Here is a 21,756-nt window from a genome sequence, read left to right on the forward strand (position 1 = left end):
ATCTTAACTAAAGCAGCACGCCAGGAAAAGCTGCCAGAGCTGGGATTGTCCACCCCACATCACCTACATAGGGCTGATGTGGCAGAATTGACTGTCCCTGTGCGGGTGCCTGAGCACAAACTGGGTGAGAGCTGTGCAAAGGCTGCCCTTGGTTATCCCAGCTCCCGTCAGTCCTGCCTGGAGCCAGCAGCAGTGGTGATGGTGCTGGCTGTGGTGCTGCACTGGCAGCAGCCAGCACACCTCAGGTGTGTCCCCTGGAGGTGATGCCACCTCACTGGCACTGCTAGGGCTGTGCATGGGGAGGCCAGGTATGAACTCAAAATGAAAAGAGAATACACACTGATCTGAGAAAGCCCAAAATATTCCCAAAAACTGACATGGCTTCTGGAAGCATGCTTCGGAAATCCCTTTCTGCCCCTTCCATGGGGCTACCAGGCTTGAAGGTGGCACTCAGGATTGAATCTGAGTCACAGTGTCACTGGCAGTGCCTGCCCTCTACCAGAGAGGATCACTCCCATGATGCTGCTTAACCTTTGAGCAGAAATAGGCAAAATTGGTCATTAATTTTTCACAGGGAAGAAAAAAAAATGTTTTCTGCTCTGTCTAGGGGAGGAGAAGGGGGTTTCCTGATGAAAGAACAATCCTGAAGAAGGAAATAATTGCCTTTTTGAAAAAAAAGGGTGTGCAGAGGGTATGGCTGATGACTATCTGTTCATTCCTGAGTTTGCCAGCAGTCCTGCTCAGGCTGATGCCCTCCAATAGAGACAGGCATTTTCGGACAGCACTTCTAGACCATTCCTCAAGCACTTGGCAGGAGGGATTGTTTTATTAGGAAAGTTTACGGCTTCTTGTTTTCCCTCAAAGGCAAATGTGACTTTGTTGTTTTTAATTCTGTTGGGATTTCTCCCTTTTAATATACAACACAGCTGTTAAAATAGCTAGGGTTGTCTAGGGCAAATCATATAGCACTTTCCTTGTTCAGATCTCAGATGGCTGCCTTTTTAGTGTCACTGCAGAATTACATTACAGGGCATATGAATAGTGCTGGTATTAGTGTCAAAATCAATTACCCAGCCCTCCTCCTGCAGAGAAAGCTACAAACCTTAGGAAAAATCTGAGTAATCCATTCTGGTTTTCTAATTCTGAGTAATGACGGAGGGCAGAGAGTTGTGCTTGAATAAGTGCATAGGGTCTTTCTCTGTATAGTCACTCCTAAATGCATGCTCTTTACAGGAAAAAGCAGGCTCCCTGTGAAACCCTTTTTCATGCCAAATGGCTCACTGCTAAGATTAATCTGTCATTGAATTTATAAATTCTGTGTGGCACAGAGCGGCAGAAAAAGTTTAGCATCGAACAGAAAGCAAAGTATGCATTGCTTAAAAAATGAATGTTGTGCTCCTGGATAGTGTGGATTGACTGCCTCCACCAATATATTTTCTTATACTGGTAATAAAAACACTTCCATAGCCTTGTGCCTCAAAGGATCTCAAAGCACTTTGCAAATAGGGCAAAGTACTATTTCCTATTTTATGGCTGGTTGCAAGAGAGAAGTTAAGCTTTTTGCCCACGGACACTGAGGAACCTGTAGCAGCTCTGTGATGGGGACCTAAATCTCCAGGGTTCCAGTGCTGTGTCCTGGTCACACCTTGCACCACTGGGATGGCTGCTGGTCACCAGCTCTTGGCCACTGTCTGTGAAACCTCAGAAGGTGGGACATGAAATCAGTGTGGGTGATCCTTTGCTCTCTGTCCTGTGGGCAGAGGTGCTGGGCAGAGCAGGATCTGGCAGGAAGGATGCTTGTGTCTTCCTGGGCTGAGATGATCAGCTCTGGCTGTGGGGTGCTGTGAAAGGAAAATGACTTTTAGTTGCTGCTGACTTGGGGAAAAGCTCGGAACCTCACAGCCAGCCTGCTCTGCCCCAGGCACCTTTACGAAGCAAAAATAATTATAGACTTATTACCCTAAATCCTGTGAGATTAGAGTAGTTGCATTATTTATTTTTTTCCTAATCTGGTATTTGAGGATTTACCTGTTTAATACAACCACTTATTACAAACACTTGAATATTGTTTTAAATTCATAATTCATCTGAAAAGAGCATTACAGCTGCAAAGACCAGATTTTCAAATACAGGCATGATCTCCTGTCACATTCCAGTTGGATAAATGACACATCTGAAAAACTGGGTCCCTACTGAGGTGTCTGTGGCAGGGATGTAGAGATTTTGCTTCAGGCATCTCTGGAAAAAAACCCATGGCTGTAATCTGCATGTTTCACAGAACAAGTCCTGTTACCAGTTCCTTCCTTCCCCTCGCTGGCTGCTGAGCTTTGCAGTGCCCGAGGATGCTCCCGCAGCCCCGGGGCTGCCCCCAGGGTCAGGGTACCCAGAGAAGGGGGGTTGGGGTGCGAGGGCCAGAGTCTGGTTTCAAACAAAAGTGCGAAGCCTTGAAAGGAGGGACTAAGAAGAAACAGGTGGGGGGTTAGTAATAGAGCCTCTGAAGTTTATTTGCTTAACGAACAGAAGCCCAGGCTGTCAGACCTAGGTCAAATACTCCTGCAGTTGGGGTGTATTTATTTCATACGTGGCCTGTAACCCAACCTGATTCCTGGATTAAACCACTGTAAAGTCCTGGCCCCCAGGAACCCGTCCCATGCTTGCCATCAAGCCCAGCACATGCCGGGGCAGGACCTTGAGGGGCCACCTCGGTATTCAGTGGAGCCTTGTGTCATCAGTAAAGCCTGTAATTGTGGGTCCTGTCATTTCCAATGCAAGCTCTGCAGTTTACAGCTGCAGACTGTGACCACAGATCCATCACTTCGTTGTCCCATTAATGCAAGCCACGCCTGAAGGCTCCTGGGCTGAGCTCGGGCTGCAGCACACAGCTGTGTGGTGGGCACCAGGTCCCTCGCAGGGTGGGAATTCCTGAAATCTTTGTGCTTTAAAGGTTTTTGGAGAGTTTACCTTTATCAGTATGTTCAGGAGTCAGTCCTCCAGAGCAAAGGGAGGGAAGTTTTGAATTGGCACAATGGTGATAAAACTGCCCGCACACACACACAAAAATGTTCTGCTTTCCCAGATATTCCCCTGATCCCATTAATTCCAGTAAGGAAGGTAAACAGCCCGTGTGCTCCGGAGTATTTCAGGAGCTGAAAAATTTGCATTTGAAAATTTGCATGTGAAAAATCGCAGATCTGCATTAAAATTAGAAAGGAAAGAGGAATTAGCAGTGGGTTTTCCCAAGACCAGCCTGGGGCTGGTAGTGCCAGGTAATTGTGCTGGTTGTGTGCAAGCAGGCATCAGGTGGAGACATGTGAAATCAAACAAGGTAAAATGAGGGGAACAAAGTATTTGCATTCAGAAACAAAGTATGCCTCTTCATTTAAAAGAAACTCCGTTTTTACAGTAAATTTGGGATACCAGTATGTTTGCTTTTGGGAGACCATTTAAGTCTGAGTCATACAGAAAAAAATGGTCAAGCTGGCAAAAAGTTCAGGAGCTGCTATATTTTATCAACCTAAGTTTAAAAACCTAGGTTATTTGTACTTTGGTATCTTCTTGTTTTGTGGATATTTCGTGGCGTTTAATTCACCATTTGTAAGGGGGTTAAAGCTGTGGTTGATTTTCAGATGCAGTTGATAAGCATAGAAGAACTTTTTTGGGAGAGAGAGGGATCAGTGTTTGTTAGACTTCACCAGTGTGAACTTGATGGGATATGGCAGATCTGCTGTGGCTTATCTATAAACATTGCTGAAAAGTTCTGATCATGACACTGGTTCCAAACAAGCCCACAACATAAGCACATAGAAACATAGAAAAAAACCCCCACTTTAAATATATGTTAATCTGTGTTTTATTGGAAATTTTTAGCAGAGTTTTTTCTTAGAATGGTCTAGGTCATGTATACCATGGGTAAGTCCATTTTTATGTGTGCTAAATATTTGTGTCTCACCTACCCTGTAATCCTGGAAAGCCCTTTGGACCTGTAAACTTTACTGTGTAGTCCAAGTTTAGCTGGGGATTGTTTTTTGGTCCTGATCTTTGTAGATCTTTGAGAACACCCAGTCCTTTACATGGTTGTGGCCTTTGTGCCTATGACTGCTGGAGTTCGGAACCCAGGAATTCTTTGCTGCTTGCCATTTGCTTTTGAACTCTGCCAACCATCTTCTGCTTCATGGAGCTGATTTTGCGTGTTTTGTGAGTGGTTACCAGAATCTGGTTTTGTTTTATGTCCTGTAGGGTTCCTGAGCTGGAAGATGCCCGTCTAAGATGGAAACTTCTGCTTCAACAGCTGCTGGGAAAAAAGAAGGGAAAGGTGCTGTTCTGGAGGGGAATGGCTTTACAGAGACGGGGAAGAAACCCCCTCCTTTAGCAGCAGCAGGAGCAGCAGTGGCACAAGGAGGTACTTTGTTTTCCACAATTTGAAAGCAGCAGGGGTGTTTTTCATTAGACTGTAAGAATTTAATAAGTATGGTGGTATCTGTCTTCCTGTGAACACGCTGAGTTTATTGGGGTTCTTGGCTGTCAGAGGAACTGGAAGCTGTCACTGCGTGGCATCTAAGCGTCACTGTAGTGTGATGGAGAACTGGCCTGGGGTGAGGGAGGGGATGGGTGGTGAGAGGTGGCTCTGGGGGAGTTGGAGCATCCCATCAATGCTTGCCAGCAGCTGACTGGTGCTGCATAGTGTTGGCAGCACTGTGCCCTCCACTCCTCCGTGGTGGAGTTAAAAGAGTGCCTGGTGGGGCTGGCTGGAGAAGGGGAGCACCTCGTTATCCTGGTCAGAAAGGGGGGTCATGTGCCAGCTGTGATCCTGCTAATGAGCTAAACAGAGTGCAGTCTTCAGTCATTGCTGCTGGGATTTCACGGTTAGAGAGGAATTTGGGAATGTCCAGACCCACTGCAAGAATGTTCGTAAAGAAACCCCTCCACTTGTGCTGTTTCTGTTCAAGTCAGTGTGTTAAGCAAGATTTTGGTCTTGCTGCTGTTGAAGTCAGCTGGGAAGCTGTTGTGGACACTACATTATTGGTGGATGTAACTGTGGTGTGCAGGTAAACGTGCAGGGATGTTGCTCCTGCCTCTTCCTGCTTGCTGGGGCAGGCAAAACTCAAAAATCTCTGGAACATGTGTGCTGGTGGATATCCAGAGTAGTGCCAGAGCCCATCACGATGGCACAATTGTGGGCAAGGCTGTGCCCACTGGGGAGCCACCATAGCTGCCCTTGCTGGGGACTGGTTGTCATCTCTGGACAGAGTATGAGAGACAAATTTAGGCAAGGCTGCAGCAGTTTGGATGTTACAAGAGACATCCCAGCTGTGTAAACTTTGCAGACAGCTTTTTTTTCTTTTTTGAAATACACGTTATTGCTAGTCAGAGTCTGCCTCAAAATGAACCTGTCCCCTCCCCTTCCTTCACTGTGGGGTGGTTTTTCATCATCCCAGGAGAACAGAACAACTCTTCTGTAAGCTCCCCTCTTTCTTACCCAGATTGGCTGGAGAGTTTGAGTTTTTTGTTGCCTGAGTTTTGAAGATAGTTTCTGACCAAAAAGACTTAAATCTGCTTTATCTCTCCTTTTTTGTAAACTTTGCTACTCAGGTTTCTTTTTCCAATTGACCTGTGAAGATTCAGATGCACAGAATAAAGTAAGAGTGGCTAGGAATCTATCGGATTAGTTCATGTGTTTGATAAACTTTTTTTAAAAGCAACCAGAAAGTCTTATGAAATTGCTTGGAGGGAAAGGCAGTTTTGTGGTCCTGGATTGGTCTGAGCCACTTCCCTTGTGAGCACTGCACAAAGTGGCAGAAAGGAAGTCTTGCCAGGAGGCAGAAATAGGGGGGGACAGCAACGTGCAGAAGCTTGGCATCCCCCAGCAAATCCCTGAAGAAGCAAAGTCTATAGGAACTTCTGAGGCAGCCCACTTGAGGTATCATCTCCGTGACAGCAGACCTGAAGGGTTCATTGGCCCCAACATAGTCCAAGCATATTCTAAAATTCACAACCCACAGATGTGCTGTTATGCATAAACACCTTCTCTCCACCTGGCCCTTGCCTTGGGAGTGCCTCCACTGAGGAAGCAGTCACAACCTTTCCAGAAATCCAAATGAGGATGCCCCGAGGTGGAGTGTCCATCAGCCCGTTTGGTGTCCCTGGAGACCTAATTGGTTTTTAAGCGTCCAGTATAATATGTTCTGTTAGCAGTGTGCTCTCACCTTTGGAAAAAAGTGATTTATGGCCTCAATATTTCTCCTTTTAGTAGGAGGAAGTGGAGAAGTAAGTTGAGGATTGTTTGAAGATGTCAGGGGAATTGTGATAAAAGCGTTGTGTAATGAGATGTAAAGAGTGAAATCTGTGTCACGCTGTGAAGAAAAGTGCTCATAAATGGCCCAAAATGGGCAGCAGCGGAGCAGCGTGTGGCCGGACGCTGGCCCGGGACGCTGCAGGTGATGCACGTGCTCCTGTGGTTCCAAGTGCTTTCCTTTGAACTCTGGCTAGACTTAATACAGGCTCCTGAAAGGCACCAGCATGCTTGCGCCTGTGTGCTTGAAAGTAGAAAAATTGATAAAAAGTTGTCTTCTAACATGAGTTAACTGCAAGGTGTGATGTAGCAGGCGATGACAAAAAGGCTGGGTAGAGATGAGATTCTACTTACATGGTATTCATGCTAATATAACGTGTTTGATTCCCTAAACTAAAGTAATTACAACAGGCCAGAACTACAAGTATTTATGCTCATATTTTTATAGAAGAAAGCAAACGAGACTTGGAGATTAATTAGGAAGTTCAGCTTGAGGAGGGCATCAGCTTTAAAGGGGGCCCTCTGAGCTCCCCACCCTGCTTTGGGGCCATACGAGTGAGTCTTTATTCTCATCCAAGACAAACCCTTGGTTTCATTTATTGCAGAGGTTTTACTCTTTGTACTAGCATATGAGAACGTGGCAGTGAGGCTCAGCCAGTGCTGCAAATCACCAAGCTGCTCTCCAGAGCCAAGCAAATGTAATTTGCGATACGTTTCTTCTTCTTTATTCTACTGAGTCACACAGAAGGAGTGCCATCATAGCGTGTTTTGTATGTTTCTCAGATCATAAGGTTTTCTTTTTCACTTGTAGGAATTAATAGATCATATGGATTTATTTCTAATTAATTGAAGGAATAAACTGAATATTAGTTAAATAATTGAAGAATAACTATTTGATTATATTACTATTTAGACTGTATTTTTATAAGATAATATGTTCAGTCTGCATTTCTAGTTTCCTTGCTTGGGGTATTTGTCCCACATGTTTCCAGCCTCTAACAAATTAAGTTATGGCTGTGGGAAAAGAGATCAATATTGTTGATGCAGGCAGTAGAGAAGAGTCCTTTTGTACTAAAAATTTGCATCCCATATTTTTAGTCTTCTGAAGCTGCCATTTTAAACATCATCTGCGACAGTTTTTTATAGTAACTCATTGATCAGATGTTCAGAAATTGGCCTCACAGATATGACATCAGGAAAGTCTATCCTAATTTTCTGGTTTTCCATAAATCATGTTGGCCAAGGAGTCAAAGCTTCTCTTTTCATTTGCAGTAGGGGCACATGTGTATGTGTGACTGAGATGGAAAGTGTTTATAATGACAGTATGTAGGAACTATAGACAAGTTAGATCTGCAGAAGAGCTCTTGGTTTTATTATATCTACTTCTGGAAGGGCAACTTACAACAATTCAAGTTCAAAAAACCCTTCTGTTGAATGTCAAATTCCATATTGCTGTGTAGGGTAGGAGGGTTTGGTGCAGAGCACCATGAGTGAGGCTGGCTTGTGTCCTCCAGGCTGGCACTGACACGTCCTCTGTACCTACAGGCATGAGGAAGCCCAGGCACATGACTGTAGGGGAAATTTAAATGAGCCACTCTCTCAAAGGCTGAGGTATTTAGGAAGATAGGTTTCTCATCTCGTAATAAAAATTAAATACAAATTCTCCTAAATGCTAACTGCCCAACTTTAACAAGGTCCAGAATGCACCTTTCCCTTGCCACCCCACCCTCTGCATGACACAAACTCCAAGTTCCCAAATTGATGGTGTTTATGTTTGAAACATTTTTCTGATGTCTGGCTCTGTCAAGACTAATTTTAGCATTTCTAAAGCTGGGTAAAAATACAGCCTCATTACTTTGATGTCAGAGCATAGTTTACTATTAGTATATTCTGGGGTTTATCATTTTAGTCATGTTTAACACAGCTACAGCAGGCATGCACTATTAAATCTGGCTTATTTTACATTCCTGTCCGAAATTATTTATTTGGAACAATTTCCTCTCTATCAAAAGACACGGCTAATGCTGAGTTTTAATGTGTTATTTACACACAAAATAACCTATTTACAACTCAGTATCTGCCGCAGGGAGAATGAATGGGGCAGTGCTCCCTTCATCCTGTTGTATCTGAGTTTAACAATCTGGATTGCTAATAGAACCATTTATCACAGGGTGGTAATTTATTTTATGTTAGCTGCACAGGTCTCCCTGCCTCTGATCTATGGAAATACTTTGTATATAATGAAGTTCAACAAGTCATTTGGTGTAAACATGGGGAAGCCAAGCTGCAGAACTAGTAAGACTCTGGCTGTGCTTTTTTTTTTTTTCCAGGAGGTAACGACTCTCCTCTGATATTAAGGCTTCAGTTGATGAAATACAGCTCTTTGCCCTGTGTGTGCTGTAAAGGCAGAATATGGGGCTTTTCTGCAGCGGATCGGAGATTGGGATGGAGTTTGCTCACTTGATTTATGGGCTGGCAGGAATGCTTAGTTCTGCAGAAGTAGCACACTCAGCCCTTTCACAGGCAGAGGAGAAGGGCAGGGAGCACCTCCCATCGCTCTCCAGAGGTCTTCCATAAGCAAGCCCCAAGTGGCATTGGCAGGGAGTCCTTATGCAGTTCAGCTTGTCTTAGTGCTGGATTATGGGAAGACCATGTAAATGAGGAGGAGGAAATGCCAGCATCCCAGCACACCTCAGCGCACTGAAAAAATATATAGTTTGTGTGGCCCAAGACTCAGACAAATTATAATGAGAACAGCCCCAATGAAGTCATCTCCTATGTCCACCCTGGAGGGGCAGGGATCTTGAAGAATGTTTTTCATTCAGTTCACATTTTCCAGGAAAGAGAACATAACCAGTACAAGCACATTCTTAGTTTCCCTGCCCTGCACTGGTTTGCTGTGTACAGCTTAAAATGCTGAGAGATGCATTCAACAGAAAAGCTGGGATTGGCTCCAGGGGGAAAGGGGGCAAGTGGTTGAAACAGAATGATGGGAAAATCCTGTAATTCAGACTGAGAAATTCTGCTGGCAGCCACTGTCTATTCCCGTGCATCCACTGCATAGACTTCAGTGGCCCCCACCTTGGGTAAGGCTTCAGTGCAGTGCTGCCACAAGAGCAGCAGCAATCAAGAACTGTATTTCTTCTCTGACTGTTTCTGTCAGCCTCTCATGAAATTGATTCTGTTGGGTCCTGAAGTGTATTTCTTTGCTACTGTAGCCCTTCTGAGTGGGCAGATTGCCTACAGTCTCTTGTGACCCACTCAGGTCCCTTTGGGCAGCTGGATGTCTCAGATGCTCAGACCGTGCAGTGCTGAGACTGTTCCTCAATCACAGCATATCAAGGACAGTGACAAGTTTGCCAGCTTTGTCTCATGCTGGTCACCCTGCTCTTTGGGGTAGTTTAGAAGGATTTGTGTAGGGATAGATGAAGTCAAAGCCATGCTTCACCATTTTTATGTTTCATGAGCAGTATCTAGTATGTGGGCCTGGCAGACAGCACTCTGGGAGCAGCAGGTTTAGTTCTTCAGTTGCTGTGGCAGAATTTTGATAATTAAGATTTCCACAAACTGTGCTACAAAAGCACATCTTGTCTTCTGCCTGCCCTTTCTCTTCTATCCACAGCTTGCAATGCTGTCTCCCTAGTTTATTTTTCAAAAGAGTCAGCCCAGGTAATCCTTTGCTTTGCTTAAATGTGTGGTTGGAGTCTGACTTGGTTTGTTTTCTTTTTTTCCTCATGGGGGAAACTCCTTGCCCAGGCTTCTCTACTGACTTTGTGTGGTAGCCAGCCCTGTGGGCAAAGGTGTGACCTCAGAGTGGATAACCATTAATGTTTACAGACTTTTTGATTCAAAATGTGTAGCCTTAGATGCTACAACAGCTTTATAGTTGGACTTGATGATTTTAAGGCTCTTTTCCAACCTAAAGAATTATATAATTCATAGCATCAGCTAGCATTACTTATTGTATACAGCTCCTCCACAATGTTATAGAAAAAGTTCCCATAATTTCAGGTTGTTACAGATGCAGAGGTACTTTTGAAGACAGAGTAATTTTATCTCATCCCTAACCATGCTGCAGGTTTGCACACCAAGTTGAAAAGCTTTTATGACTTTAAAATAGAAAAAGCTATTCTTCACAGGCTGGTTCTGGCATTGGTGATCCCAACCATTAAGCACCACCTGGAAGACCTTTGTATTTTGTGAGTGTATTATATTATCAATAATAATAATAGTAATAATAATTTCTTCCACATTTCTATTACTCCTCTGTAAGCTCCATAAGAGTATTCTGGCAAATACTGGTAAGTGTTCTTTTCTGGGGACCAGTTTAGACTTCATTTAAGTGCCGTCAGAGGGTACCTAAATATAACCTTTCTAACTGATGCTAAAGTTACCTATTGTGGATTGGTCAGTTGTAGTCACGTAAGAAAATCCAGTGGTGATAATGAATTATCTCCTGGATTGTCTCTTCTGCCAGCATGCCCCCATAGCTTGAATTTTTAGTATCTCTGGCAGCTTTTTGCCTGAATATCTGTGAATTTGTGCAGGTTTTATAAATAAATTCTCCCAACACCACCCATTAGCCAAGGAATTTGAGCCTGCCATGATCATAGGAGGGCAAAGGATGGGAGTTACTTTGTCTAAAGTTGGCTGCCTAAGTGTTAAGTGTCTAGTTTGGGTTGCTTTTGCACTAGGGTGGAGTGAAACACATTGTGCCTGCTGGAAGGCTTGTGCCCTTGAGGGTTTCATGCCTGATTGAATGTTAGGTGGAAAAATCCTAAACTTCCCAACTTTGCCAAAATTGCGGCGTGGGGTTAAAGCGAGAAACCAAGGTGGGACTAGATCAATACTGTAAAGCCTTTAATTCATGTTCATCAGTCCATAGCCTGATGAGTGGTCTGGGAGCCCTGACTGCCAGCTCTGAGCTGAAATCTCACCCATGGCTTCTCAAGTTAGAGGCAAACTCAACACCCAGATGTCAACACAGCCAGGGGGCTGCTTCCCAGAGCTGCTCCTGCTTTACACCAGCATTGGCAAAACTAGTGTTTTAACAGCCCATTCAGAGAGATGGGAAATTGAAAATCCACACTAAAAATACAAGGGGAAAAACCATAGTAAATTTTCAAGGCTACAAAAAGCTCCTAAAAATAACCTAAATAGAGGAAGGCTATTAATGCAAAAGTAAATAATTATGTTAAGGGAAGCAACTAGAGAGGCCAGTTGTGTAAATCACTTTAAGGGGAACAAGCCTGAGATAAAATCCATCCTTTTATCACGCAGATTAGGTCTACCTTTGGATGCTAAATAATTGATAGGGTTTGGCAAAGCATTCCATGGCTACCTGCACAGAGCAGTGGGACTGCTCCTGAGGTCAAACAAGTGGCAAAGAAAAATGTTGCTAGAAATGCTGTGCTTCCAATACCAGCACCAAGAAACCAGTGCTTGTATTCCCAGCACCCCCAAAGAAGTGGCCTTGAGAAGGCATCCATAGACCGTGCAGTGAAAAGAGGACTTGGCATTGTTCCTCACCTTGTTAAACTGCCCCCCATGAAATCAGGCTATCTGTTTTCATGGTTTTGTGTGGTGCTGAGTGAGGTGCAGAGGCCTGAGAGGGCACAGCCAGTTTCACTCTGCTATTTGTATTATTTTTTATAGTTAGAGAAGATGAATTATGCTGTCTGGTGGCTTCTGGGGAGCCCAGGGCTTGTGGGGGGATTTCTTGCTTTGTGCAGCCCCCACACAGCCTCAACACTCCAGCATCTGTCTGCATATGAACATCCTGGCAAGACAGGGAGATGTCATTGCTCCCATTCTGCAGACAGGGAGCACAGGGGATTTTTTCCAGGGCCAAAGTGTCTGAAATGGGTTGAGCTGTTTCAGGAGGATGTCAAGAAGGGATTATCTCTGGGACTTGAGAAGTTCATGTGTGGTGTACATGGGACATCGATGATAGTACAGAGGTCTTAGCCCGGGTTCCTTGGTTCACCATATCCTCTAGCAAGCCCTTCCTCTCTCAGTGATATGCCATGTAATCATGGTCAGATGACTCAAATCCTCATGCCCATCTGCCAAACGGAGGCGTTGTTTCTTTCCCTTCAGGAGAGATGAGCACAAGTTGTCTATGCATCATCCAGAGCCTCTGAGAACATCACGCTGCAGCAGTCAGCTTCATTCCTCTTGGTTGCATAAGGCTATGAAAATGCTCAGTAGCACAAATAGGTTATCACTGAATTTAAACTAACTCAGCAGTGCCTTTGTTCAATACCTAGCACAGTGGGCTCATAATTAGAGACTACAGTTTTTTCCAGAACCAAGTGAGACAAAAATTGCAGAAACCTTAAATTCTGAAATAAATTGATATCCCATGAATTCTGTGTGGGGACTATGCTTGACAGGATGAGTTCTCTGATGTTAATGGTAATGACAGAGAATAAAACGTCAGCCAAGATTGTAAATTTAGCTCTTGAAGGAATGAAGGGAATATAGTATTTTCATGCAAACTTCTTCGGAGTTAGGTTAAACTCGTGACTTAACATGTGTTGGAAAATGACTTGTGCTGGGTGTTCTGTGACTCCCATGGTGGTGCTGGGTTGAAATCAGGGAAACCTTGCTGGAAAGAGCTGAGCAAAACTTTGGGCACATGGGCTAAGTCCAAACTGAAAATTTAAAAAATTGAATGTGATCCCACATAATCACAAACTTGACTGAAATAAATTCTGCCTTTTCTGTAGTTAATTAGAGAGCTCAGTGGGGGTTTCTCTCCTTTTTTTATACCTCTTTCCTTCTCCTGGAATCCCAGATATTTTTAAGATCATCACATTGAAAATGCTTCCAATTGTAAGGAAATCATAAATAAGAACAGGAGGATTATAAGCAAAATATTTATATTTACTGCCACCAGTATCTGATTTTTAAAATACAGTGACATTTGCAGGGATTGAATGGTGCCATTTTAGCCAGAAAGCTGTTCTATTCATTCTCTTTTCTTACAGTGATCAGCTCTTGATTGACAGATTTTCAGAAAAAATCACAGCTGGCGATAGATGCATCCTTAAGTAAACAGTTAAAGTAGATGTTTTGATGGCTTCAGTTGTATTGATATAAAAGATCAGTGTCTGACATTCCTGAAAACTATCCAGTAGAGGAGGTATCTTCTTCTAAGTCCCTGGCCATGTGTGTGGTGCTTCAACAATAGTTTAATCTTTTAAAGAAAGCAGAGGTTTTATGCCCCTGTCGAGATGCTCTGAGCCAAGAGAGTGATGGGAGTTCAGCACAGCTGACCCTGGAGCTGGGATGTTGGGTAATATTTAGATTTTTCTGAAATGAATTTTTTCTGTTTGTGAGGTGATGAAATTACCTTTCTCACTCAGTTTTTCTACTGAAACTCACCCTGGTTTATGGCTACTCTTTGTGGGATGGACCAGCAGTGATGGGGGGAATTTCCTACATCCTGGCTGGAGTGAACATCCCTGTCCTGTGTTTATGTGTGCAAGTGCCTTCTTGCAGGTGAGGCTTGAGGTTAAGCCAAATCTGTTTGTGTCGGTTTGCAGGTACAGCTGATGTTCTTTCAGAGGCATTTACAGCCACACTATAAAGTAAAACCAGAGAAACACAAAGGTGAGGACTTTAGGCATTGGTTTGCACGTCCCGTTTTAACGAGAGGAATTATTATGTGTTGTGGGAAGCTGATCCGACTCCCAGAGGCTGCTTTTGTGAAGATACCCAATTTTTTGATGGCTCCCTGCAGTGAGGGCACAGAACTGAGCCTGGAGAAAATTAGTTTCAGTTCCTGATGAAGTCCCAAACTTCCTCCATGATTTTGGGAAAGCTGCTTGACTTCCCTTTGCTCCCTCATTTATATAATGAACTCGGGTTGTTCTTTGGGCCTCCAGGCCCATCCATCAGCATCTGGTTAGCATGTTTATGGCATCAGTCACAAGGAAACACTTAATGGGTCAGACTGTGGGGTTGTTGCCGTTTCCCACTTCCCACCACCTGCAAGAGGGTGCTGCTGCCTCTGGGTCCTGTCTTACAAGGGTGACCTTCTTCATATGTCCTAGGTGTCATGTATATTGTCCAAAGGGGACCATAAAACAGTTTTTCATATTTGGGGAAGATAAATTTAAGTGCTTACAATGAAGGTGTTTTTAATATTCGCAGTGGAGAGACCATTTGGGGGTATAGAGATTGAGTGTATTCCAAAGGGCCATGCTTGCTCTGAAGTGAGAAAGTTTTTCAGGTGATCTTACCTGGAACTCAGCTGGAGAACATCAAGTTGTTAGTAACAATGGAAATATTCTGTATCAAAAGAAGAGAAAATTATTTTTCTTAGTTCAAAACAGTTTCCTACATATGTAGTCTGTGGTTGAGCTCCAAATACCTGAGTGGGATTTTGGACACACCTGGATGTATTTACAGAAACCATGGAGAGCTTCAAGGTTTACGCTGACCCAAGCAATAGACACCCAACAGACATGTCGATTCACCCAGTCTACCAATAGACAGTGGTCTTAGCAAATCCTTTGTAATTAGACTCTTGGATGCTGGTGATAGAAGGATAAAATCATTGTCATGGGATAATGGCTTTGGAGAGAAACTTAGTTTCAGCTCACCTTCCCATTAGTCTGCTGTGCACATGCACACTCTGATACTGTAATCAGCTGCAGAGGAGCTGGCAGTACTCCTGTTTCATGCGATTTTTTTTCCCTTTGAAAACTCCAGAGGAGCTTTCCTGTGCTGTTAAAAAGACATCCTTAAAACATCTTTACTGCAGGGTCGTGTGTTTCAACTGCTGGAGCAGTGACTTAAAATAGATATGAGATGACTGAATGTGTGAAAAACATTTGCATCTCATATTCTGAGCTCTGTGCATTCTGCAAGTTTGTCACTTATGCAAGCAAGTTTAAAAGGTTTGAGAGTTTTGCAAAAATTTTGCTGCTTTTAATTCCACTCAGAACAATGTCTTTGCAGGTGAAATAAGATCCAAGGCTATCTTTTGGTCACATAGAGTCACTGACACCTGAAACAGGTTGGATTTATACGTAGTTACTAAAAAATATATAGCAAAATTAAAGTTTCAGACACTGAGTTCACATGCATTGCCCATTGTAAAGATAAGTAACGGCTGTTATAAGAACACCTAAATGGTTACCTTTGGGACATAAAAGGCATCTTTGAAGACAGTAAGTCTTAATACAGAAATGTTTACTCATAAAAAATACATTTGGAATGGGGGAGGGGAACACATTTCCTATTAATGTGGGGTTTGCCTTTTATGGCAGGTTGTAGCAGGTCTTTAACCTCTGTAGCACTTGAGTGAGGATAGAATTGAGCTTCTCTAAGTATCAGCCCAAAGGGCCTTTCCTCAGTGCCTGTATGTGCAGTGGTTTTAGTTTATTCTTCCTTTCTGTGACCGTAATGAAAAACTATTCTTTTCCAGCCTCAAAACCTTCCCATAGTTAAGTCCTGAGGGCAGAATAGAAACGTCCTCCTGAATTTGCTTCACTTAACCTTGTGTTTTGTGAGATACAGGGCTGATGGCCCAAACCAGTGGGGATTTGAAGGCAATGTCAGCTGAATAAGGCACCAGAAGAGAAGAAGGAATTGACCTTCTTGAAAGCCATGGTTATGGATAGCACAAAGAAGGGTTGATGTCTCTCTAGACACTTACAAAGGGTGCAGCTGTGCCCAGCATTCCCAGTCTGTCTCTGGGTGCACCTGAAGTGGATGGTGGCTCATGTCACCTGGGAGTTTTCTGGTAACAGTTCTGCAGGTAGTTTTGAAATTCTTTTTCCAGGCAGTTATTATGTTGAGTGAGGCAAAAGAAAAGGTCGGGAATGTTTGATCAGTGTGAACCCCATAACTAGGGAAGGTGTGATTTCTGCTTCAAACTTTTGCAAAATTATTACTTGATGGGGTAGGACACAAGGTGCCAGTGACCTCAGAGTAGTAGAGAGAAGCTGAGAGTCCTTTATGGAAATCATGGTGGACTAAAGTTAAAAGGCTTTACTCAGATAAAATGATATACAAAGCAGCAGAAGTAGCCTGGGCAAATTGTGTGGGAGGAGGGCTGAGCTGTGCAGAGGGATCTGAAGGCTTTTGACCAGCTGCTATACAGTGATGTGAGAAACAAGAATGTAACAGCAGGGTTTGAGCCAAAAGACACCATTTTGTGGGATCCTCAAGAGGAGAACTTGGTAGCAAAGGGAAAAGTGAGTAAATATTACACACTCAGAAGTGTAAGAAGAAACTGGCTGGGTGCAGAAAAAGACAAAAGGTTGATAAGCTGGAAAAAGTACAGGTTGTTGTGAAGATGAGGTTACCAAGGTGAGATGACTGGATTTGTGATGAACCTTTTCTCTAAGCCCATGGGCCAGTGCAAAATTAGTTCTTCACATGCTAGTGACAGGGCAGAACGATAGGTGGGCTTTGTTATTCTTATTCCAAAACATCATGCTCGTCCAGGCAGTAATCATTTTAGGTGGGTAACAGAAATTAAGTTTTGAGTCACATACTGACCTGTCTTTGTAATTAGTGCAGCGTGTTCTGGTCACGTAATGAGAGAGGAGACAGATTAAATGAAAGACAGGCAGGATTTTCATTCAGGAAATTGGTATGGTAATGACAGATATGGAGTCTTGGCATGTTTCAGATAGGCTTCGTCTAGGCTCTTCAGGTAGCAGATACAAGCACGGCGCTCACTTATATTCACCCAGTCAAGCATGAGGAGGTAACAAGTTCTCCAGGGAGGCTGGTATTTAATATCTGCCAGATGCCTGCTGGAGAATACTAATACAGATCCCAGATTTAGTGTGCCCTGGGAATGCAGATGGTTGGTAGCAACGTGCCTGGCCCAACAGCCACATCTCCCTTAGCTCCATGGCAGAACTGCCTGGATTTTTATCCCCTGCTATTTGGATTGTAAAAGTGATGACATGGCCAAAGAAGCCTTTTACTGACTTCCCTGCAAGGAGGGTTAGCAGGCTAGAGAGGGAATGACACTGGAGTTTCTGTTGGGGTGTCACACTCGTGGACAGGGGACGTGGCAACATCGATTCCCCTGGATGTCCCTTGGACCAGGACAAGTCAAGTGCTGTGAGGCAGTGAGGGCCACAGGGAGGGTTTGTGCTTGAGGAGAAGCTTCAGCCAGCTCCTGCAGTGTGTGTATTCCCCTCTGAGACCACAGCAAGGGCAAGAGGGAGGGTGGCAGCTCTGTGGAGATCCCGCAGCTTGTCCTCAGGCTGCAGCAGAGAAAGAACTGGTGTGAGTTTCACTTTTTTACCAAATAAAGGAAAAAAAGCCCCAAACCCCTGCAAGGCTACATATAAATCAGGGCAATAAAACTGCCGGTGGTCATGATCAAATTATGTGGTCTAAATCTATATAAAAGAACTGGAGCAGGTTCAGTGCAGCACTAATGTCCTTCTTGCTGTAAACAGTGACTGGGGGGTGAGGAGAAGGAGGAAGGGCAGGCACTGGGCTCCCAACACCAACACACCGGGGAAACAATTTGCTGAGGTGGTTGAACTACATGTTTCCAAAATCTGTTTGTGTCCATAAAAGTTTAAGAAAAGGATGTCGTCTGCTTACTCGGTAACTTGTGTGTGGCCTGTGAGTGGTTTCAGATGCCTGGCCAAAACCAAATAACCTCTCCTTTTAGGAAATTTGCATCCCAAAAGAGAACAGAGATTTTCACTGATGTCCCATGCTTGAGCCACAATGCCTTGTGTAACTGTGGCACTGTGTCCTGTTGAGATGGGGAGAGGGAGGTTCCTGAGGCATCTCTGCTAGAAACAGATGACTTGGGCTTTCATGATACTGAGTTAATAGGTTGTTTTTAATGGGAGAAAGGGCTACCAGGGTACCTCATATATCTTCAGAATTTAGCTGAATGCTGCAAAAATGTCCATATTAGGATGTGTTCCTTACCAGAAGTGAAATAACAGAACCTAGTGAGCTTTCACAGTACGAAGAACTTGTAGATGAAGTTGAAATTTCTGATGGTGTAGGAGAATTTTAAATTGAAGAGTTTAGCTTCTTTTCTGGTCATGCTGATGAGTTCATAAATCTCTGTGGTGTTTGACTAATATACCGAGGATCGGCACTGTTCTACTCAAAAGTTGTAGCATCCGTCAGTATTAATTAAGGACTGTATTAGGGAAGAGCAGGGGGAGCAAGAGGGGTCTTTCAAGTCTAGCAGCCACCACTTTCAGAGGAAATGAGTAGAGACTGCACACATGCAGCCGAAAGCCAGCATGACTCCCCATGTCTGCACAGCAGCTCCATGGGGCCACCAGAAGGTGTGAAAGACTCCTTGGCTGGAGGGACAAACTTAAAATTTTCTGGGGCATGGGAGTAAAAAAAAAAAAATTTAAAAAAGCCAGGAAGCTAAAAGCAGTAGCAGGTTTAGGCACAATCCATCGAAGACCACTGCAGGCACCAAGAAATTTAATAACCTGTTATATTTATGTAGCACATTTCATCCTCAAAGCGTTTTGCGAACTTAATGATGTGCAAACTATGTGCACACGTATCCTTTCATCTGCCAACGACTGCAGCCGCCTTCAGTGTGAAGCCTGATGATGGCAGCTTAGCCATCACAACAGTGTAGAGCAGCAAGTGGAAAATGCCTGAAGTGCAGGCAGATTTAGGGAGGCAAAACATAACCTTTGGGCAAGACAAAGGGATTGAGAACACTTGTGCTGGCAAAGTGCACAGATCTTCTGTGGCGACAGTCAATCAGATCTTTCGGCAATCCCATCAGATAGGGCTTTCTTTCGGGAAAGCTGGAAAATTCACCTTAGCTGTCTGGAAATCTGGTGTGAGCTCTCTTTCGTGCCAGTTGGCAGTCTCCCACCTCAAAAAGTATAGTTGCTGACTCTGACTCACATGAGCTGCTTTTCCACCTGAAATCCAGTGAGATCAGATGACAGTGTTCTACAGATGGCCTTGTGATGTTGTCCATTTCTTAAATTCCACATAATGACATTCTCATCTCAAAGGAAGGGTGTTTATTTTTTAGAAGGGTCAGTAAGTGAGTGTTAGAGATCCTGGGAGAAGTACAAGTTGGTAGCATCTCCAGTTTGTCAGGAAAGGGTGCCACACCAGCAGTTTTGCCTGTTACCTTCCCAAGAAAGTTCTGTATTGTCAGACGTGATAGTTTTCAATGTCACCCGCCCTGTGAGAGTTTTGGTGTGCCATCTAATCCCCCAGCCTAATGAGTTCTGCAGGGATGCACCATGATAACTAAAGATCATTTACCTGAATTGCTTTTTAATTTCTGGAATGGGAAGCTGCTTGTGCAGCAGGATAATTACATTATAATTTACAGCAATCCAAAATCAATAAATTTAGTCATATTGGGATAGAGAAGGAGGATGAAAATCCCCCCCACCATTAAATTATTTTACACTCTGTACTTGATGTTCCAAGAACTCAATAATAAACTTTGGGGGATGGGAGAGAGGGTTGGAGAATCACTGCCTTCCTGAGGCTGACCAGTAAATCAGCTTTGTCCAGTGATTTCTGTAGTGAAATAACACATGGTGTGTTTGCAGAAGAGGGCAAATACAGCAGGTAATGTCCTTTTTCTGATTTATTTAATTATGGAATACTGAAGGAGAGAAAATTCTTTGTGCTCTCTGGCCCCTTATTCCAGTGGGGAAAAGCTGATGAGCCATCACCAGCTGCAAGCTAAACCTGGGCATCTACCTGAGCTCTGTTCCCTGCCTGAACGTGACAGTGGAGTTGAACAATTATTGGGATGAGCCACTCAGGGAGCTAGTGGGGTTTCAAGCTCTTGATATCTTCATCAAGATGAGATTGGAACTAACTTTCCTCCAAGTTAGTATTTTTGCCATGTACAAGCTAACGCCAGAGTGTCGTGAGCTTCCCTGTCCAGGAAGGGCCACTTGAGGATGGGTTTTTCTTTTGGAGTGTTGAAAACACAGTGGTGCTCTGGTCCCTGGAAATACTGAGGGAGGAGGGATGACTTCCAGTGAGAAGGTTGGTCTCAGCTGGTCCTTGCACCTGCTGCCAGCACCTCTTTGGTGCAAGCCCAGCCCTGGCAGCAGCAGTGCCAAGGTCGCCCCTCCCTGGGCCACCAGCCCTGTGGTGTCCACAGTGCTCCATGTTTTCAGGGGTCCACCCAAGACTCAGGCTTGGTCCTGGCAAGTGAGAGGAATAGCAAATAGACACAGGTAGCCCAAGCACACCCCTCCCTGATTTAAGAGAAATATTATTTGAGCAGACAGTTCAAAGGAGTTCAGTTGGGCACCTGGTGATTGGAGCTGTGGTTTTGGTCTGGGTTTTTTTCCTTCTATTTTCTTTAAAAGAAAGTATCCTGCTTGTATTCGATCCCACCCATGTCTTCACTGCTGAATTTATCTCACAGGAAGATGTATTAGATGTTTCTGGACTTCCCCCACTCAGACTGACTCAATTTTATTTTTCCTTTGAAACCACAGAAAAGCTGTCGATGCTGCACCCAAAAAAGGATGTTGTATGAAAAGGAAATCACTTTGTCTCTTGTATTTGAGGAGGATTATGATCTGGCATGACCTCATTATGGGTTAGGCGAGGATATTTCTGGAAATACTAATTAAATACTTTTTCCATCCCTTGTGCCCTTGCAGCAAGTGTAGACTTTATAACAAGAAAAAGAGGGGGTAAAAAAAAAGCTGTCTGCAAGGAATTTTTTAAAGCTCTTTCTCCACTCAAATGAAGTACAGTTACAGTCATGATAGCAATATTACAAGCTATTAAACAAAGTTTTCCTAGTTGCGATGAACTAGAGGAAAATAATTATCTGAAAGAAGATGGCAAATGTGGGATTCTTTCAGTGCTTTTGTCTATGCCTGACTTCAGGAGTCTGAATTGATCTTGTTATTTCAGCAAGACTACTCTGAGCTGCTGAAAACATCCTGCCTTCTGCAGTTTTTTGTTGCCCTCCCCCAGTCAATGAGCACAAGCAGTAGTGCACAGCCCCACAAAGGTTCCCGTTGGCAGCAGATGGTGGTGAGCTGTGACATGGACTGCAAACCTGTTACACTGGCACAGCCAGGGAAGAAATTTTGTGGTACCATGTTTTAATGTATTTATTGATGGATATTCTCCTGTTACTTCTCTTGGTGGTGTTTTCCTCCTGGGCTTACCCATTTTAGTCTCAGAGATCTGTTCTCAACTTGTGGCATTTCAGTGAGTTACAGCAGCTCTGAATCCTGCCCTGTCTGTCTGTCTGAGCTGTTTCCTATTGAGGTCAGTGGGAGTCTTCCACTAAACTTCAGTGGAAGTTGGACTTGGCCACTGACAAAATGTCTTCAAAAATTGCCTTCAGCAAATAAGTTTGTAAATGTTAGTACTAAAATAGCGACATGCAGGCCCAAATATGTCTGTATTGAAAACACATGCTATCAGATAAAAATGTGTTCCGACAAAACCTTCCGACATCAAGATGCGGCGGCTGTAAA

General features: G+C 43.8%; 1 protein-coding gene across 4 annotated transcripts in view; it reads left to right on the plus strand.

Annotated features, from left to right (window-relative positions):
• The window catches only part of GLI2 (GLI family zinc finger 2), a 205,533-nt gene that overhangs the window by 62,065 nt on the left and 121,712 nt on the right, over positions 1 to 21,756 (plus strand). For all 4 annotated transcript variants that reach the window (XM_064434982.1, XM_064434984.1, XM_064434981.1 and 1 more), the window contains one exon: positions 4,237 to 4,399. In XM_064434982.1, the coding sequence (XP_064291052.1) occupies positions 4,267 to 4,399 (133 nt within the window). In that variant the 5' untranslated portion in view covers positions 4,237 to 4,266. The remainder of the gene's footprint in view (positions 1 to 4,236; positions 4,400 to 21,756) is intronic.

This window comes from Passer domesticus, chromosome 10, assembly GCF_036417665.1.
Source record: "Passer domesticus isolate bPasDom1 chromosome 10, bPasDom1.hap1, whole genome shotgun sequence".
Classification (NCBI taxonomy): Eukaryota; Metazoa; Chordata; class Aves; order Passeriformes; family Passeridae; genus Passer; species Passer domesticus.